Source organism: Podarcis bocagei (genome assembly GCF_964188305.1).
Source record: "Podarcis bocagei genome assembly, chromosome: 11".
NCBI classification, from domain to species: domain Eukaryota; kingdom Metazoa; phylum Chordata; class Lepidosauria; order Squamata; family Lacertidae; genus Podarcis; species Podarcis bocagei.
Window position 1 is genome coordinate 8,357,911 of NC_138136.1, and position 19,311 is coordinate 8,377,221.

Here is a 19,311-nt window from a genome sequence, read left to right on the forward strand (position 1 = left end):
CACCGGCAGTTCTTGACACCTGTACGGCCGCGTTGCGCGCCTGCGTCCGCGCTGCCCGCCCCTTCGCCGCTGCGGAGCGCAGGTCAGGAGAGGAGAAGGAGGGGGGGGAGCGCCGCGCGCAGCTGCCTTCCCATTGGCCGCTGGCCGGAGTCCTTCTCCTGCCTTGCTGGGCTCTCCCGGGAGCGAGGACGTCGGCAGGGGCCGATTGTCGCCGCCTGCAGCCAGTGCGGCCGGTGAGTCGCCGGCGCGAGAGAAAGAGAGCGCTGCGTGGCTGAGGAGGAGAAAGAGGGGGCGGGTTCTCTCTCTCTCTCTCTCTCTCTCTCTCTCTCTCGGGCTGCCCCAACCCGGGAAGAGGGTCGCTGCGCCAAAGGAGAACTCCGGCGCGCGCGCTCCTCCCCCTGCAGCTGCAGCCGCCGCCGCCACAGCAGAGCGCGGCGAGGCGGAGGGCTTCCTTCCCTTTCTCCCTCCCTCCCCCCCTCCCTCCCCCCGCCGCTCCCTCCCCTCGGTTAGTTGAGCCGAGCTGCTGGCCGCTTCCCTCCTTCTCCGGCGCCGCTGCGTGTGGGGGAGAGGAGGCCTCGTGCGAGCGCCGAGGAGGGGAAAGGGAAAGGAGGAAGGGTCCCCGCGCCCCTGGAGGCAACCTGGGCAGGCCGGCGCTGGCTGCCTCCCGAGATGGATGTGGTCTCCTCTGAGGCAGGCGCCTTTTAAACCGGGTAGTAGTAGCAGCGGCGGCTCCTCCCGGTAGCACGTCCTAGTTGACCGGGTAACGGAGGGGGAGTCGCTGAGGAATGTGGCGCACGGGCGGCTCGGAGGCGCCTTCCTGAGGTGGAAATGGTGGCTGCTCGCGCCGCCGCTCCGGCTTTCTTGGCCAGCGAAAGGTGAGGCGCGCTTGGGCGCTGCGCTTTGCTCTCTCGCCCGTGGAGGGGCTCGATCCGGGAAACGAGCGTCGGGTCTCCCCTCCCCTTCCCTCCCGCAGGCCGGCGCGTTTCCCGTTTTGCAGCTTCGGAGGAAGGGGGGAGGCGAGGGAGAGCCCCTCTCCTATGTATGTATGGACGGGAGGCCGGGGAAGAAACGGCGCCTTCCATTTGCCGTCGGCAGCGCAGCCCCAGAGGCTCCTGGAGAGCAAAGTTGAGCAGCCCAAGGCCGCGCGCGGGCTGATCCGCACGGCGATTCTGAAACCGGGGTCGCCGCCTCCGCCGCTGCTGATATCTGGCGTTAACCGGTGCGGGTTGGGTGCATGTTGCAGTGTGCAGATAACCACACCCCTCTTGCAAACGCAGGCGTTTTAACTAAACAACTGTCTTTCCCCTTCCCCGTCCCCACCTCTGTTTCTTCAGGGATTGCAGCCGCAAAATGCTGGAGGATTTTACCAGGGATGTGATGAGTTGAAAGGCGGCGACGGCCGAGAGTGTTGTTTTCCTTTCTGAGGAGTGGCAGCTATCATGACTGTCTTCAGGCAAGAGAACCTGGATGATCACTATGAGATCGGGGAGGAACTTGGAAGGTACCGTACTTGTTGGAAGGAAAAGTGCATGCCAGGTGTGGGCCTGTATCAGTAAGATTGTCCCCCGGTCAAGGACCAGATAGCAGAGGGTCTGTGGAGGAAGAGAAGCCAGCGGTTCTGTTGGAGGAAGCAGGAGAAATGAGCAGACTGTGTTGGATTGGAGTGTAAATTCATTTGCTGCTAACCCCAGTGAGCTGCTTATATGCCTCAGATTAAGGAATGTTCTGTGGTATATTTTAGAGCCTGTGTGCCTTATAAGAGTTAATATGTAAGCCAGAAGCAAAATGTGTTACACTTGGCATTGCTATTAGTGTTTCATAGAGAGGTGTCTCCTTGCATACATTATATGTACTCAGATGACATTGCGTAGAAAGGTGATTCTAAGCTAAAGCGATTTTCTTCTGTATGTAAGGCTGGAGGATTGAAACATACTTGTATGTCTATTTTTATGCTGATTGCAAAAGTGGTTTGCATAGGCAGGTGGGTTTTGTATGCACACTTAAGTTCTGATGATAACAGTAGTGAATTATAAGTGTATGTGGAAGAATGCAAACCAGTTTGCAATATTAATACTAGCATGCAATATTAATAATTTCTCCAGCTTCATCTTGGTTCTTTAAGTATGAGGGTGCCTGAATACAGATAATTTCTAGCATTTGTTTTCAATCCAGTGGAGATTGATCAGTTTCAAGGTATCAGAGTTCAATTATTCCATTCCAGTCAAATGTCAGATCAAGAGATTTATAGTCATTAAGCAGTGTAGATTTAACACGGTCTCCATAAAGCTTGTTAGTTGAATACTACAGAATGCTGTGTCTATGCCACAGCTTTGTGCTGGAAAACCCAGACCATTGACTAGAGATTATAGTTTGCTTTTGGTTTTAAATCTCCTAGCTTAATTGCTAAATGAAGTGTGCGCTTTTTACTGTGTGTTGTGTTTGCTGCTTGCATTTTATCTTTTAAGGTATTGCTAATTTTTAAATTTAAAAACTAGGTGAACTATTGGTGCTTTGCAGTATAGCACTCTGCAGTACACTAAGGGTAGGATTTACCTAACAAGTTCTGTAAGCGGAGGCTCTGCACAAGGGTTGCACAATAAGGCTTTTTCCCTGAACCCCCAAAATGGTTGGGTGAACCCCCAGCTTAGGAATGGGAGGGTTCTCTAGCAAGCTGATACACTTGCACATTCACCATAGTGTGAAGTTAAATTTGCCCCTAAGTGTTTTATTATTCTTCACTACTATCACGACAACTCTGGGGAAGGTTAAGTTGAGCCACTGACCTCCATACCATGATTTGGTGTGGGTCTGCAAACAATAGTTTAGAGATTATCACTAACCATGGTGTACCAATTTGGACAACATGACAAGCTATGGTTAGCAAAAAGTAGTAAGTGGATGGAGGGAACTTGCATCCAAAGAGAGAACATGCATTTATTTAAACCTATAGAGATGCTCCTATTCACCAAACTCTTGTTTGTCATTACATCTAAACTGAGCTAGCGGCTTGACCAAAGTCTATACTGTGAGCCTGCCCTGTGGATGAAGGGGCTCTCACGCTTGGAAAAAAAGCATTAGTGTTGGCTTCCATCTTGATTTTTGTGCTTGCTTAAATGAGTTTACTTTTACCAGTGATGTGTGTATCATACAAAATTGTTATACAAAAATAGAAATCTGATGCTGCAGCCTTTTATTTCAATGCTGTAAACTTGGGGTTTTGGGGGGGGAGTGGAGGTGGGGAACAGTGTCCCTTTAATTATTGTGAATTGAATGTGCACTATTTAGTGTATAAAAGCTAAATTCCGTACCTCGACATGTTATGTGGGAATCCATTTCTCCCTAAAATGTACAGTAAAACAGTTGATCGCTTTTAATTCAGTGACCTTTAAATTGGTTTCTGGCAATCGTCATACAGTGGCTGATGGGAAAACAAAAGTAGTGCTCCCATAATTCAGCTTAAATTTAAACATGGATGTTCTCCCATTTTACTAAGGGCAGTGCTTCTTTTTGTGCAGATTGCATCAGTACTGATGATTCCCAAGTACAATCTTAACAGGTAGTCACTAACAGTGCAAGCCTGTGCATGTCTGCTTGGAAGTAAGCCCCACTGAGCTCAGTGGGACTTGTTCCCAGTAAGTGAATAAAGAAATTCATCCTTCAACAGAATACTGATCAGAACTAATTGGGACGATTGTAGCATGTGCAATGTCACGGCATTTGGGACTTCTTAATGTAGAGAAAAGGCGAGTTGGAGGTGGCATGATGGAAGCATATAAAATTATGCATGGCATGGAGAAAGTGGACAGAAAAGTTTTGTTGGAAGCTTCAGGACAGACAAACATAGCTGTCAAGCGTCCCTTATTTGGCGGGACAGTCCCTTATTCCAGCGCCATGTCCCGCTGCTGTCCCTTATTAATGTCAACAACAAATTGTTGCTGGTTTTTTGTGTTGAATATATGCTATATGGTAATTTATGGACCTAATAGGTATCTAAAGCCATTTGCACGCAACAAAATATGTATTTTATCAAAGTAATTGTTGATCCCTTATTTTGGCTGCTGATCCCTTATTTTCAAGGCTGCTGGTCTCTTATTTTCAAATCTGTAAGTTGACAGCTATGCAGATAAAGTACTTCTTAATGCAGTGCGTAGTTAACTAGGAAGCTCTGCTGCTGCGGGAGGTGGTGATGGCCATCAACTTGGATGCCTGTAAATGAAGCTTGGTCAAATACACAGAGGACAAACCTTTCAGGGGCTACTAGCCATGATAGCAATGTTGTGCCTCTGCAGGTGGAGGAAGTATGTTTCCGAATGCAGGCAAACCCCGTCTTGTATGGAGGTTGTGTTCTGGGTCAGGAGCCCCTGATTCACATGGAAGCGTAAGAAGCACCTCTTTTGCCACACATGAGTCAGCTGGCTCAATAGAGAGGTCAGCCGCCAACCTGGCGCCCAGCAATCTCCACGTAGTCACCATTGGATCCGCACCAGTAGCAAAACATGCCTGGTGTTTGGGGAATTTCAAACACTGGGTGCTACCAAAGCAAAATAAAAATGCACCATGGAGAAAATACGTAGTACAGTGGTGCCCCGCAAGACGAAATTAATTCGTTCCGCAATTTTTGTCGTCTAGCGAATTTTTCGTCTTGCGAAGCACGGTTTCCCATAGGAATGCATTGAAAATCAATTAATGCGTTCCTAGGGAAACCGCTTGCCAGGCTGGCGGTGCGGAGAAGGGCTTTTCTCCCCACCGCAAGCCTTCAGGACAGGTACGGGAACAGAGGGGAAGGCGCGCAGCGCTTTCCCTCTGTTCCCGGGGCTTGCGTGGGAGGAGGGTTTTTCCTCCCCACCGCCAACATTCAGAACAGCATTCTGAATGTTGGCGGTGGGAAGGAAAACCCTTCTCCCACCCCAAGTCTTCAGGACAGCCATCCGAAGGCTGGCGCGGGGAGAAGGTCTCTCCGCCCCCCCCCCACGCCAGGCTTCGGTGCATCCTTCAGAGGCTGCTGCCATAGTCACGCGTCACTTCTCCAGCTGGGAGAGGGTCGCGGGGGGCTGGTTTAGCCCCGCGCGCGCTCTCCCGGCTGGAGAGGTGACGGGCGCCTATGGAGGTTCCTATGGAGCTGTTCCTGGAACAGCTTTCCGAAGTGGGGCGGCTGGGGCAGGTGACCCCGCCCCCCGCCCCACTTCGGAACAGCTGCAAAAGACGTCAGGGGGAAGCGGGGAAGCGAAGCGCTTCGCTTCCCGCTTCCCCCGGACCTCTTCTGAAGCAAGGGGCTGGGGGGAGATCGCTATCTCCCCCCAGCCCCTTGCTTCAGAAGAGGTCCGGGGGAAGCGGGGAAGCGAAGCGCTTCGCTTCCCCGCTTCCCCCGACGTCTTTTGCAGCAAGGGGCTGCAGGGAGATCGCTATCTCCCCCCATCCCCTTGCTTCAGAAGAGGTCCGGGGGAAGCGGGGAAGCGAAGCGCTTCGCTTCCCCGCTTCCCCCGACGTCTTTTGCAGCAAGGGGCTGCAGGGAGATCGCTATCTCCCCCCAGCCCCTTGCTTCAGAAGAGGTCCGGGGGAAGCGGGGAAGCGAAGCGCTTCGCTTCCCCGCTTCCCCCGACGTCTTTTGCAGCAAGGGGCTGCAGGGAGATCGCTATCTCCCCCCAGCCCCTTGCTTCAGAAGAGGTCCGGGGGAAGCGGGGAAGCGAAGCGCTTCGCTTCCCCGCTTCCCCCGACGTCTTTTGCAGCAAGGGGCTGCAGGGAGATCGCTATCTCCCCCCAGCCCCTTGCTTCAGAAGAGGTCCGGGGGAAGCGGGGAAGCGAAGCGCTTCGCTTCCCCGCTTCCCCCGACGTCTTTTGCAGCAAGGGGCTGCAGGGAGATCGCTATCTCCCCCCATCCCCTTGCTTCAGAAGAGGTCCGGGGGAAGCGGGGAAGCGAAGCGCTTCGCTTCCCCGCTTCCCCCGACGTCTTTTGCAGCAAGGGGCTGCAGGGAGATCGCTATCTCCCCCCAGCCCCTTGCTTCAGAAGAGGTCCGGGGGAAGCGGGGAAGCGAAGCGCTTCGCTTCCCCGCTTCCCCCGACGTCTTTTGCAGCAAGGGGCTGCAGGGAGATCGCTATCTCCCCCCATCCCCTTGCTTCAGAAGAGGTCCGGGGGAAGCGGGGAAGCGAAGCGCTTCGCTTCCCCGCTTCCCCCGACGTCTTTTGCAGCAAGGGGCTGCAGGGAGATCGCTATCTCCCCCCAGCCCCTTGCTTCAGAAGAGGTCGGGGGAAGCGGGGAAGCGAAGCGCTTCGCTTCCCCGCTTCCCCCGACGTCTTTTGCAGCAAGGGGCTGCAGGGAGATCGCTATCTCCCCCCATCCCCTTGCTTCAGAAGAGGTCCGGGGCAAGCGGGGAAGCGAAGCGCTTCGCTTCCCCGCTTCATCCGACGTCTTTTGCAGCAAGGGGCTGCAGGGAGATCGCTATCTCCCCCCATCCCCTTGCTTCAGAAGAGGTCCGGGGGAAGCGGGGAAGCGAAGCGCTTCGCTTCCCCGCTTCCCCCGGACGTCTTTTGCAGCAAGGGGCTGCAGGGAGATCGCTATCTCCCCGCAGCCCCTTGCTTCAAAAGAGAAGACCCGCTGTCCCCGGGGCAAGCTTCGTTTTGCGAAGCAAGCCCATAGGGGAATTCGTCTTGCGAGGCAAATCGCGGACGAAAAAACCTTTCGTCTAGCGAGTTTTTTGTCTTGCGAGGCGTTCGTCTTGCGGGGCACTACTGTATAGCAAAAAAGTTGCAAATGATTTCTAGTTAAGTTGGAATCTAGCATGTTCATTTGTGTGCTTTTTAGAATGCTATCTGAACTGGATTATCTTAATTAAGGGATTAAGTTGCAGCTCTATACTGAGTCAAATCACTGGACCATCTGATCCAGTGTAGTCTATTCTGACTAGCAGAAGACCTCAAAGGTACATGAGATCCTTTAACTGAGGATGTTTGTGACCGAGAAGTAGGTACCCTCTCTTTTTTTAAAATCAATAAACAGAGTGATAGGAGATTTGAACCTACAGCCATATAGGCAAAGGCTGCAACATAATTACCTGTTTTAAACCAGCGAGACAGAGTGTCCTGAATACTTGCCATATGGACTGGAAGCCACTTCACACAAATGCCTTGCTTTGTGGAGCTGTAATCAAGTAATTACCCAAATGTTTTCTCATGTGGGCGGCAGTAACTATATGAATCAGGCCTTATATTTGTCACCTTGAGAGTAGTTCTGTCAAAATCAATGAAATGCCTGGTTAAAAATATTTGAGATTGGAATGCAAAATATTCACTTAGTCACATTATCTCCATTAAAATACCAAACTTAAAACTAAGATAAGTACTCCCTTGCTTATCTTTTAAACAGATGTTTTAAGCAATCGGCTCATCATGCAATTTCAGAAGACCAAAGCAGATTTTGGTGGAAATGATTATGAAATGCAAGCAAATATAAGCCTGTTTCTGTTTAGTTCTCTTGCGGTTGCAAGCAGTGTGGCTGTGCATTTTAAATAAACAATTCTGCCGTTCTTTTATGATACTTTGTTGTTTCAAGGACTTTGTGTATGTGGTTGCCACAGTGCTGCATTCTTCTGAAACTTTTTTCATTGCTCCTGATCAAAAGAGTCAAAACACTTAATCCTCACGAAGGTGGCTTAGTTTTACAAAGACCTGCCCTGCATCTAGGAAAAACACACACATTAAAAAACAAAAAAGTTGAGTGAAACTGCAAGAGTGCTGGTCAAGTCGTCCATGATATGTTAAATGAGCTAAATGTGTGGAAGGCATCTATAAAAATGTTCCCATTGTGGAACTGGAGCAAGCCTGACTCACACCGACTCATGCAGCTTTGCCTCTCTCATGCATACAGACAAGTCTCATACAACTGCACATTTAATGCGCAGGTTCCTTCTCTCAATCTCTGAATACAGTTGCTGCAAGCAAATGGGAACACAGTTGCCAATGAAACTTGTTTGACAGTTTTTCATAGGTATTCCACTGGTCATTGCTGCAAACACTGTGTTCAGCTAAACGCACATAAGTAACATAAGGAGGCAGACTGAATACAAGGCAGAGGTGGGGCCTGAACTCCAATGCCTTGCGCCCCCACGACTACTTAAATTAGGTGCTAGAAAGTTTACAGAATCACAGAATTGAAAGTGACCATGAGATCATTTAGTTTAGCCCCCTGCCCTTCAGGAATCTTAAACCCAACATGGAACTCAAACCCACTACCCACTGAGCACAGTTGTATCCATTTTGCAGAAGGCAGATGGCAGGATCCTGCCCCTAAATAGATTGTCCTTTGTTTGATTTAACATCTCCAATTGCTATTCCATCCCAATTGCACTTCATTACGGTAGTTTTTCCTCTTGGCTTCGCCCCTCCCCAAAAGAAACACTCCCTCTGCCTCTCTGGAAGGCCTAGGAGAGTCTCTTGCAACAAGCGAGAGGCACGCATGGAAGGCAAGGGAGGAACTGCTTCTTGGGTCTGAGCTGCTTCCCTCACTTCTTGGCTTGGGTTGCTGAGTTCCTGCCAAGGCAGACCTTCGATTCTTTCCCCTCCGTATTTCGGAAGTTGTTGCCTTTGCTTTGCTGGAGCTGGTGGTGCAAGTCAGCAACTGGGATGCCTTTGGATCGTGCCCTCCCACACCTACCTAGGAATTTTATTTACTTTATTAGGCACCATCAGTGCTTTTTTTCTAGGGGAAAAAGGTGCCAGTTCTGCACTTTTGAGTACCACCAGGAAAAAAATCAGAGTATACTTTAGTCCAGAAACTCCCAATGATTTCATTAAAGTGTCTAGTTGAAAGTTGTTAGCACTTTAAAAAATCTTATCTTTGATGGAATGTACACCCATGTTTGAGTCCCTATCCAGGAATTGGATTTTATCTCACAGAGCAAATACTTAGTAGCTACAGCTATTTGAGTCCCACTTTGGTATGTTGTATAGAGTAAGTTACCATGGAACTTTCAACTTTGTTGGAATAAACACTCATAGCAGTGCACCTTTCAGTTGGCTCTTGGCTTCAGCTGTTCTGTGTGTTTTAATACAGTGAGTGGTAAATAAGAGGCTTACGAAATAAGATTGTGTTTGAAGTGCTTATATTAAGCTAAACGCTTGGTGAAATTGCAGGCCCACAGCCTGATGCACGCAGATCCATTCTAATATGCTTGGAGATGCCCTTTAAAAAAGGACGAATATACTGTGCAGACTAGCTAGGTGACAGAGTTGTCAATGGCCCTTCCTCTAGTAATGTCCTGTTATATCTACTTTAGGGGATGAGAGCTTTGCTATTCAATACAACTTTTGCTGCCTTGACACTGGTTGCATTTGGACATCACAGTAAGCTATGGTTCACTGTGATGGGAATAAGCCACAGCAAGCCTTTGGGTGCAAGACAGAGATCTAAGGCATTAGCTTCCATTTTTGACTAACCACATTAAAGTATTATAGATGAACCCTAAACTCTGGTTAGCATCAATTATGGTTTGCTCGAAACAAGCCAACTTCAAAAACCACAGTTTGTTCCAAACAAACTTTAGTTAAGATTAGCCAGAGTTTGTCAAGGTTTGGACATGCTAAATTCTAAAGCTTCCTAACTTCTTCTAGTGGCTGCATTGGAGAGACTGAGGGAGTGTATGAGATGAAGATCATCAGGCTGTATCCTTGAGCTCAAATGCAACCACTGACTCAAATCAACTTACCTGTGGTATGGGTTCGCCAAATTAACAAAATATGATTTGCAAATCGGAATCTAGGTTTTGAAGTGGGTTTGCAAACTAAGTTTAGCAATATGAATTGTCATCTTTTAAAATCTACAAGTATTCTAATAAAAATAATTTCTTATTGCAACTCACCATAATTAATGAATCCCTTTATCAAGCAGCCTGGGGTGGCTATCAAGTAGTAAATTCATGAGAAATAGAAGAAGGGAAGAAAGCCAACAAAAAACCATGAAATAACAGCAACACCAGCAATCAGTGAACAGATGCTATTAAACTGGCAGGGCCACTTCCACTATGAACCAAAGACCTGCAAAAATAAACGAGCCTTAAGCTGCCTCCTAAATCAAAACAGCGCTGGGACTGGATAGCTCAAAGCTGAGAGGGAAGACCATAACTAGAGTGGTGCCATGGAGAAAACCTGTTAGATACAGATTTGTAAATCTTTGAATCTGTTTGAATATAACATTTCAACCACACTTAGGCACAATTTATTGTGCTCCGCCCCTATCAAACGTGTTAGAAAAGCTTTTACAGCAGTTCTGTTTTTAAATGCAAGTCAAATAATAACGATAAGTCATATCTCAGTTGATTTACAGCTGTGAACAACCCATATCAAACAAAAGGGACAACCCATTCAAACAAAAACATCTTGGAGGTCCCAGGCCACAAAGAGTTTAGGCTGGCCTCAACCAGAGCCAGGGCTTTTTCGGCTGTGGCTCCGATCTGGTGGAACGCTCTGCCACAAGAGACTAGGGCCCTGTGGGACTTGACATCTTTCCGCAGGGCCTGCAAGACAGAGCTGTTCCACCAAGCCTTTGGCCAGGACACAGCCTGACTCCTTCCTTTGGCAATCTTCACAGAACTCTAGCCCAATGGTTGCCATCAATTTGATCTGAAGTAATTTTTTAATGAAATGATTTTAGAATGTTGTATTATTTTATTGTTGTTATCCGCCCTGAGCCCGGCTTCGGCTGGGGAGGGCGGGATATAAATGAAATTATTATTATTATTATTATTATTATTATTATTATTATTATTATTATTATTATTATTATTATATATCTGCTACCCCAGCAACACTCAGCCCAAATTTCTGTATTGCCTGCCCTCTGAGGTTACTTCACTAATGCTATTTTACCTGCCTTTTTATCACAGTGCCCTGTGCTCTGCCAATATTACTTAGAACCTAAAAGGACAATTGATACAGTACTGGACCTGGGACTAAAGTAAGGGGAGGAACACATATTCAATTTCTAGGGGCCACGTGAAAATTAAATGTATCTCCCCATCTTAGTTCCATACTATTTGCTATACTGTATAGATTTTTCGAAACAGTAGACTAAACCGTGTCTGTAACTGTAATTAAAATGCATCCTTGCTTTAAAAACCTTAACGTTATCTTGGCAAACTTGTGTTTCCAGTTCTTTGTTTGCCAAGATGCATTGGGGGGAGGGGGGTGGACGGCAGAGATGGCATTTGTAGGGAAAATGCAGTGGGCATGCGGGAGATAAGGCTGCTTAAAACCCATGTCTGGCAATCCTCCCCTACAACTCTTCTGCCTCCCCACCCAAAGTTGGGCTGGCTTCCAGTTTCAGCAGTTGGCTGAGAAAAATGATTTAAAAACAGGCTTGAGGTTGGGTGGATTGATTTTTAAATCAGTGATGTTAAATCATCTAGGAAAGAGGCTGCTTTTCAGCTTGATTGACACACTCAAAGCCATTTATTTTAACCTCCATTCCCACTGTTCTACTCTCCAGATGAACAATGAGCTGCCTTGCCTTGCAGAATATTTAGAGGAGGATTGCAAAGAAGCTGTGAAGCACACTGAAATCAAAGTTGCAACCGTGCATGTGTTTTCCTGGGAGTAAATCCTATGGAACATGTAGGACTTGCTTCTGAGCACTCATATATAGGGTTTTGCTAGTCATACCAGGTGTGGGAGTGGGAGTTATACTTGAGGAGGGGTAGATGTCGTACCTGGGCATTGCAGTTGTATAATTCCTGTTTGACTGGGACTTGTAGGTGAGCCCAGAAACTACTCAGGCATTTTTATCAATCCCCATCCCCCTGATTAACACCTCATCAGGATGGTGCCAGGGAGAACACTACCTCCATCACATCACAGTTCTTGCAGCCCTTCATATGTTGGAAGCTGAGTTATCATAAGAAGCATCTAGCCACATTGGCACCAGGGCTTGTCTAGTCTAGCATTCTGTTCTTGCAGTGGCCAACCAGATATATGTGGAAAGCTCATAAGCAGGACCCACCGCAGTGGCTCTCTCTTGACTCGTGATACTCAGAGGCAAACTGCCTCCAGCAGTGGAGGTAGAACACAGCAACTGTGGGTAGTAGCTGTGGATAGCCTTATACTTTATGAATTTGTCTGATCATCTTTTAAAGCAATTTAGGGGCCCATCCACATTTCCACTTGATTTCTTAATATTGTTACCTGTTCAGCAAAGAGAGATCTCATTGATACACCTGTACAGTGTGCTAGTTCCGGTGCTAGATTCCTTTATACGGCATTCCCTTTTGGGACTCATTAGGAAGAAGACGATGGCAACAGTCATGAACATCATAATAAACTACAGTGGTGCCTCACAAGACGAAATTAATCCGTTCCGCGAGTCTCTTCATCTTGCGGTTTTTTTGTCTCGCGAAGCACGGCTCTTAGCGGCTATTAACGGCTTAGCGGCTTTAAGAAAAAGGAAACAAAGCAAGCCCATAGGGAAATTCGTCTTGCGGAACGACTCAAAAAATGGAAAACTCTTTCGTCTTGCGCGTTTTTCGTCTTGCGAGGCATTCGTCTTGCGAGGTATCACTGTATAGTTAAAGATTTGTTGTTCTAGGAAGAATCAGATCAGAATTCTCAGTTTAGTGTTGTGTCCAAGACAAAGAGTTTGTTTTGTTTCACTCAGAAAAAAGTCGCAAGGTATAGCCTAGGCTTTTCTTGGCTTCCTAATCGTAGCTGGTATGAACAAAACAATCTATAGAAACAGACCCTGGTTACAATGTAATACTAAGCCCAAGGGCCATGGTTTCTTTCTCCCCAGCACTAGCAAGGAGGTAGTGGACATGACTAGTTCATGCACAGTAAATAACTATGGTTTACTGTGACAACTGAAAGTTAATGGCAGGTAGAGGGTCTGCCAAACTGCCAGGCAGAAACACTTGTGAAAGCAACTGCATTCCCAGTTCTAAACACCAGGTTGCTGAAAGGACTATTATGTGCTCTGTTTGTCTAAAATAGACCTGGATTTCAAAAATTGGGTTTTATCACATTAAAAATTCATCGTGCATAAGGCCCAGTTTACATGCACCTGCTGCAGCAGTAATACGTTTGAATAGTATGAATTCATGGACAGGGTCAGTCTCTTGGCCTTGGGACCTAACCATGATATGGGATGAGGGTGACACTGTGGTCTAAACCACAGAGCCTAGGGCTTGCCGACTGGAAGGTTGGCGGTTCGAGTCCCCGCAACGGGGTAAGCTCCCGTTGCTCCGTCCCAGCTCCTGCCAACCTAGCAGTTTGAAAGCATGTCAAAGTGCAAGTAGATAAACAGGTACCACCCCGGTGGGAAGGTAAACGCCGTTTCCGTGCACTGCTCTGGTTTGCCAGAAGCGGCTTAGTCATGCTGGCCACATGATCCGGAAAAACTTGCGGACAAACGTTGGCTCCCTTGGCCAGTAAATTGAGATGAGCGCTGCAACCCCAGAGTCGTTCGTGACTAGACTTAACTGTCAGGGGTCCCTTTACCTTTATCTTTAACCATGATATGTTGTTGAAAAAATAGTTGTTTAGCAAAAAAAAAACCAACCCCAAACCCCTTTTAACCATAACAATGTTACTTGGCATTTGCTAGAGGAATTAATCTTGCTGTACTTGTTTCTTGTTTTCAGAAGAAAACAAGAAGATGCTGTAGCATCTTCTGAAAGAAGTACAGTGGTGCCCCGCAAGACGGAAAACTCGCTAGACGAAAGAGTTTTCTGTTTTGGAGGTGCTTCGCAAAACGAATTTCCTATGGGCTTGCTTCGCAAGACGACAATGTCTTGCGAGTTCCTGCTGGTTTTTTTTCCCTCCCCCCTTTTTCTAAGCCGCTTATCAGCTGATCCGATCAGCAGATAATCCGCTAATAGCGCTAATCTGCTAATCCATCAATGGGCTTGCTTCGCAAGACAAAAAAACCGCTAGACGAAGAGAATCACAGAACGGATTCTTTTCGTCTTGCGAGGCACCACTGTATTATAAGCTAGAGTTGCCTTGGGAATGTTGTGGCATTTGTTTTGATTGTCCCCTATGGAAGGTTTGAGGGTGGGGGGAAGAAACGATCCACTTGTCTGTATGTGTGTTTTCATTTGTATTGGCAGCTCCACAAAGAAAATATGAACTATGTCCCAATGTTAGTTCTCAAGACAGTGTTTATGACTGACGTGTGCAGTTAAGTGCTTGAGAGCTCTGAAACCATAAGAGTTTTAAATTTATTTAGTTTCCCTTCTTTTCTTTTCTCTTAGTAAGGTAGAAAGGGGACTGGTACCTTCGTGATCTCAAAACTCATTTTAAAGGGACTCGGTTATGTTGGCACAATGTTCTACCCCACCCGTGATTTAACTCCCTTTTATTGCCATTTAGATTGTCTAACTGGCTGTGTTTTCTTAGTTCTGTTTGTTATATTCGTGTTTGTTTGATGTGTTATACTGCACCATGTTGTGAAACTCTAATATATTTTTTTAAAAAACCTCATAATCCCCATGAATTTGCTATCCCTCACAAATGTGCATCATTCATAGATCCTCAAAACCATCTGCATCAAGATCCTGCATCAATCTTCTTCCTACAAAAGTGTTTAGGTATGCTGTTCTGACCCCATTATAGCATGCTTATTACCCTGGTCCCATGCCCTTGTACTGAAATGGTGATGTGCAGGAACCCCATGGTTTCTTTGATCTGTGTACAGCCTGTGTTATCATCTCATCCCTCACCCACCTCCTCTGCTTGCTGTGGCTGAAAGAAATCATATTCTCCTCCACAATATGAAGGGTTTGATGAACCCACCAGTGAATGGACCAATGGATGCATTCTGCATCATGTCTCAGAGCATCCTTATATAGTCTCTAAGGCTGCAGTTCTAAGCCTGCTTACTTGGAAGTAAGCCTTATTGTTAAATTATCATCGTCATCATTCAGTAGCTAGAAAAATAAGCACATCAACCATATATGCACCCTGGAAATTTATTTCTTGGATTTTAATATCCACTAAAAAAAAATAGTGCATCCGTGTTCAGAAAACATTAGCTATGAGGGATTTGCATATGACTGCTTGAGCACTGGTTTGTCAGTTCCTGCCTGCCTTACTGGGAAATCTTAAGTGTATTTTATTTTATATGTTCTAGGACAAAACTGTATCTGTTACTTACATAAAGTTTCAAAAGTTCTAATTATTATTTGTTGGAAGTCTTGTATAACTTCTGAGGACAGAATAAATCTTCTTTTGTCTCCATTCATGCATTCCTTGACCTTCATCTGTCTCAATTTAAAGAGCAGGCTTTGACCTAATTGCTTAGTTCCATGTGATCACAGTTGTTCCCTACATCTAATCAGCTAGGCCTCTAGCCATAAATTCTTTTTTTTAAGTTGTGCTTTTTAGTTAGTGAATTAGCATCAGTAGGAGATCTAAGTTACAGCTGTTAGATTTCCCACCACTTTCTTTCATGTTTCCTATCATTGTTTGCCACAATGTTTTCTGGAGTGCACAATATAGCCTCTGATCAAATGCAGAGTAAATTGAGCAAATGAATTGACAGTTGTAGAGTAAAAGTAGATGAAACAGGCCTTGCAAACAATAATGGCTAAATAGATGTGCTTGGAGGAGGATGACTTCCTACTTATGCCTAAAATTCAGCTATCAGACAAGTATTCCCCCCCCCCCATAACTGATATAAATAAATTAAATTTAGGAGACTTAAACCTAAGGAAAGAAGATTAAAATATTAGCTAGTATTCCTGGCAAGTAGTCCTCGGTTAAGTCCAGTAACTTCTCAACAGAATTGGTTCATATACCGTGACAGGCTATGGTTTGCACTAATCATGGTTTAGAAGCCAAATGTGAGTGCAAATGTAACTTGCTGTGCAAAGCTCTGTCCTTGTGCTATGTTGCCTTTTAGTTCACCTGCCTCTTAGCAGAGTTCTAGGACACTGTCCCAAATACAGTAGATCTCCCATGTGTGACTGCTAGCAGAATGACTTTATTTGTGGTGTCACTTTGTAATTTGGCTACTGCTATGGAGTTCAAAGGGATGCGGGTGACGCTGTGGGTTAAACCACAGAGCCTAGGGCTTGCCGATCAGAAGTTCGGCGGTTCGAATCCCCGCGATGGGGTGAGCTCCTGTTGCTCAGTCCCTGCTCCTGCCAACCTAGCAGTTCGAAAGCACGTCAAAGTGCAAGTAGATAAATAGGTACCACTCCGGCGGGAAGGTATATGGCATTTTCGTGTGCTGCTCTGGTTTGCCAGAAGCGGCTTAGTCATGACCTGGAAGCTCTACGTCGGCTCCCTCGGCCCAGTAAAGCAAGATGAGCACCGCAACTCCAGAGTTATCCGCGACTGGACTTAATGGTCAGGGGTCGCTTTACCTTTACCTATGGAGTTCAAATAGTTGATTACTTGCCTGCTTAACAACATTCTCTCAGCTGTCTTCTCCAGCACCAATTTCCAAAGCATCGCCATCCCTTCACACACACATACACACATCTTTCTGTCCAAGACTAGTGCATACATTTTGCCGGGAAAATTATTTCTGTTGTGATGGCTGTAACATGATCTATTCAGTTGACCCATGTGTGTCCCCTACCACACCACCCTCAGCTCCAGCATAGCACGTCTGCTGTACTTTGGAACTGTATTCTCATTTCCAGTATGATTTGTCCTGTTTTTACAGTCTGTTCTCTAAAGCAGTGTTTCCCAACCTTTTTTGGGCAAAGGCACACTTGTTTCATGAAAAAAAATCTCGAGGCACACCACCATTACAGCCCCGTGACGTCAGCGCGCAGCGTCACGCCGGGAGGGACGTGAATTGCTAGCAAATTACATAATCACCTCCTTGAGGGCTGGCTCATCTTCTCCGAAGGCAGAACCCCATTAATTAACAGCACAGACTCACACCATAGCCAAGACGAGGGGGGAAAACCTCCGTCATGCACAGTCATGCACATGTGGGGGCTAAATGAGGACGAAGACCGGGCAGAGAGCAGGGTTCAAATCACCCCACCTGGCCAGGACAATCCCTGGGTGCTCCCTTGGGCCACTCGCCTGACCCACCTCGCAGGGCTGTTGTTGCGAGGATAACACGGGGAGAACCACGCGCGCCCCCGGGAGCTCCTTGGAGGAGAAAGCGGGCGATGAATGCAATGCCCGAAATATATGAGAGGCGACCAGGTTTTGCAGGTGAGGGCCCCCCGCTAGCCTCCGCTTCCAACACCCGGCGCAACGACGCCGAAGTTTCCCCCCGGGCTCGGCTCGGGGAGCAGCGCTGCTCCCCCCCCGGCTCCCCTTCGCCCTCCCGGCTCTCTCTGCCGCCCACTGGGGACCCCCCTCACCTGCCAAGTCCGGAGCGCCGGTGGAAGTTGCATGCATGCATGCAGGGCGCCGCGTTGCCATTGCATTGCACTGCACTCCATGCAACGCCTGCACGCATGCATTGCCTTGCATGCCCGCCAAGGGGTCTCCCCGTGGTCCGATGCGTCCCCTCCGGCGCGGATGCAGCATTGCAAAAATAAAAAACCCCCGACGCAGCCCTACCTGGGGGGCAGCCTCTGCCTCCACCACTCCGCCTCCGCGGGGATCCCCGGGCTCCATCCTGCCGCCCAATCTCCGCGGGGGCGCAGGCAGGCTGCGCGGGGTCTGCGCGGAAGAGCCCCTGCCCGCCCGGCCGCCGCCGCTGCGCTCATTCCATGGCCGGGAGAAGAGCGCTTCAAACAAAACGCCCGGCCCGCCAGGCCACGCTGGGAAACGTAGTTCGCACACCCCGCGCGGGCGCGGAGCCCAAGGGCGAGGGGACTACGGATCCCGGCAGCCCCCCGCGCTGGGGATGGAGGGGGAGAGGCCGGGTGCAGGGATGGAGGGACGGGTGGGCGAGCGAGCGAGTGAGTGGCAGCCGCCAAGCCTTGGCCGAGAGCCAGGAAGGGCCTCCCCGGAGGAGGAGGGAGGCGCAGAGAGGGAGGGAGGGAGGGAGGGAACCCCAGGGGTCATCTAGTGACGGCGCCCCAATCGAAAATTTGACTTTTTTAAAAAAAAAATCTTTCAAATTTTTTAATTTTTCCCGTGGCACACCAGGCAACATCTCGCGGCACACTAGTGTGCCGCGGAACAGTGGTTGGGAAACACTGCTCTAAAGTACCTGTGTTCAACCAGAGGTAATTCAGCAGTGGTCTGATTCCTGATGTTGTTAAACTAGTGTCCACTTTGGGAATTGTACCTCAGCTTCAAATTTTGCATTCATAGCATTGAGCGGAAAAGGTAAAGGTAAAGGGACCCCTGACCATTACGTCCAGTCGTGGCCGACTCTGGGGTTGCGGCACTCATCTCGCTTTATTGGCCGAGGGAGCCGGCGTACATCTTCCGGGTCATGTGGCCAGCAGGACTAAGCCACTTATGGTGAACCAGAGCAGCACACGGAAACGCCGTTTACCTTCCCACCAGAGTGGTACCTATTTATCTGCTTGCAATTTGACGCGCTTTTGAACTCCTAGGTTGGCAGGAGCAGGAACCGAGCAACGGGAGCTCACCCCGTCACGGGGATTCAAACTGCCGACCTTCTGATCGGCAAGTCCTAGGCTCTGTGGTTTAACCCACAGCGCCACCTGCGTCCCAGCATTGAGCAGTACATGGAGCCAATATAAAGTGCATGCCATTTACAATTCCATCCCTTTCCAGTTTGCAGAGACCATTAATGACCTGCTTAGAGAACAATAACAATGAATTTTTTGCTTAAAAGAGAAAACTAATTCCATAAACAGATTATTGTAATGTGAATATAGTCATCTGAATTGGAGAATTCCTATGGGTGTCTTAGAGATGTCAGTAACAGCAGCATATCAGTAGGGTGGTCAATGTGCTGTTCCATCCACATACCCCCATTTTCAAAGCACTTGGGTCTTCCCATTGTCAAGCAGCAAACACACAAAGATGCTGTATTTTCCTTGGGAATATATTGTGAATCACTGTGTATCCTTCTAGCTACAGTCTTATCCCAAGAAGAGATACATTTAGGAACTTGGAAAATAACTTCAGTGTTTTCAGTAGCCTTGAAGCAACTGAGTTTATGGCTAGAATAAAATTATTAGTACGGTTGCTCTCTTTTAGTGTCTTTAACCGAGAAACAGGCATTAGGTATTAAATTTTGCCATTCTCAAAGCTTGTTAGGAATATGGCTGCAAATTCTTTTTCTTACTTGTTGCTGCTGTTTCCATGCAAGGTACAGTGGTGCCCCGCAAGACGAATGCCTCGCAAGAAGGAAAACCCGCTAGACGAAAGGGTTTTCCGTTTTTGAGCTGCTTCGCAAGACAATTTTCCCTATGGGCTTGCTTTGCAAGACGAAAA

General features: G+C 47.7%; 1 protein-coding gene across 3 annotated transcripts in view; it reads left to right on the forward strand.

Annotated features, from left to right (window-relative positions):
• The window catches only part of DAPK1 (death associated protein kinase 1), a 552,849-nt gene that overhangs the window by 471,750 nt on the left and 61,788 nt on the right, over window positions 1-19,311 (forward strand). The window contains exons 1-2 of one of the 3 annotated variants that reach the window (XM_081213541.1): window positions 43-233; window positions 1,335-1,501. In XM_081213541.1, coding sequence (XP_081069667.1) covers window positions 1,440-1,501 — 62 coding nt within the window. In that variant the 5' untranslated portion in view covers window positions 43-233; window positions 1,335-1,439. Of the gene's footprint in view, window positions 1-42; window positions 234-309; window positions 876-1,334; window positions 1,502-19,311 lie in introns of those variants that run through there. The other 2 variants (XM_081213540.1, XM_081213542.1) reach the window with 2 other exon arrangements.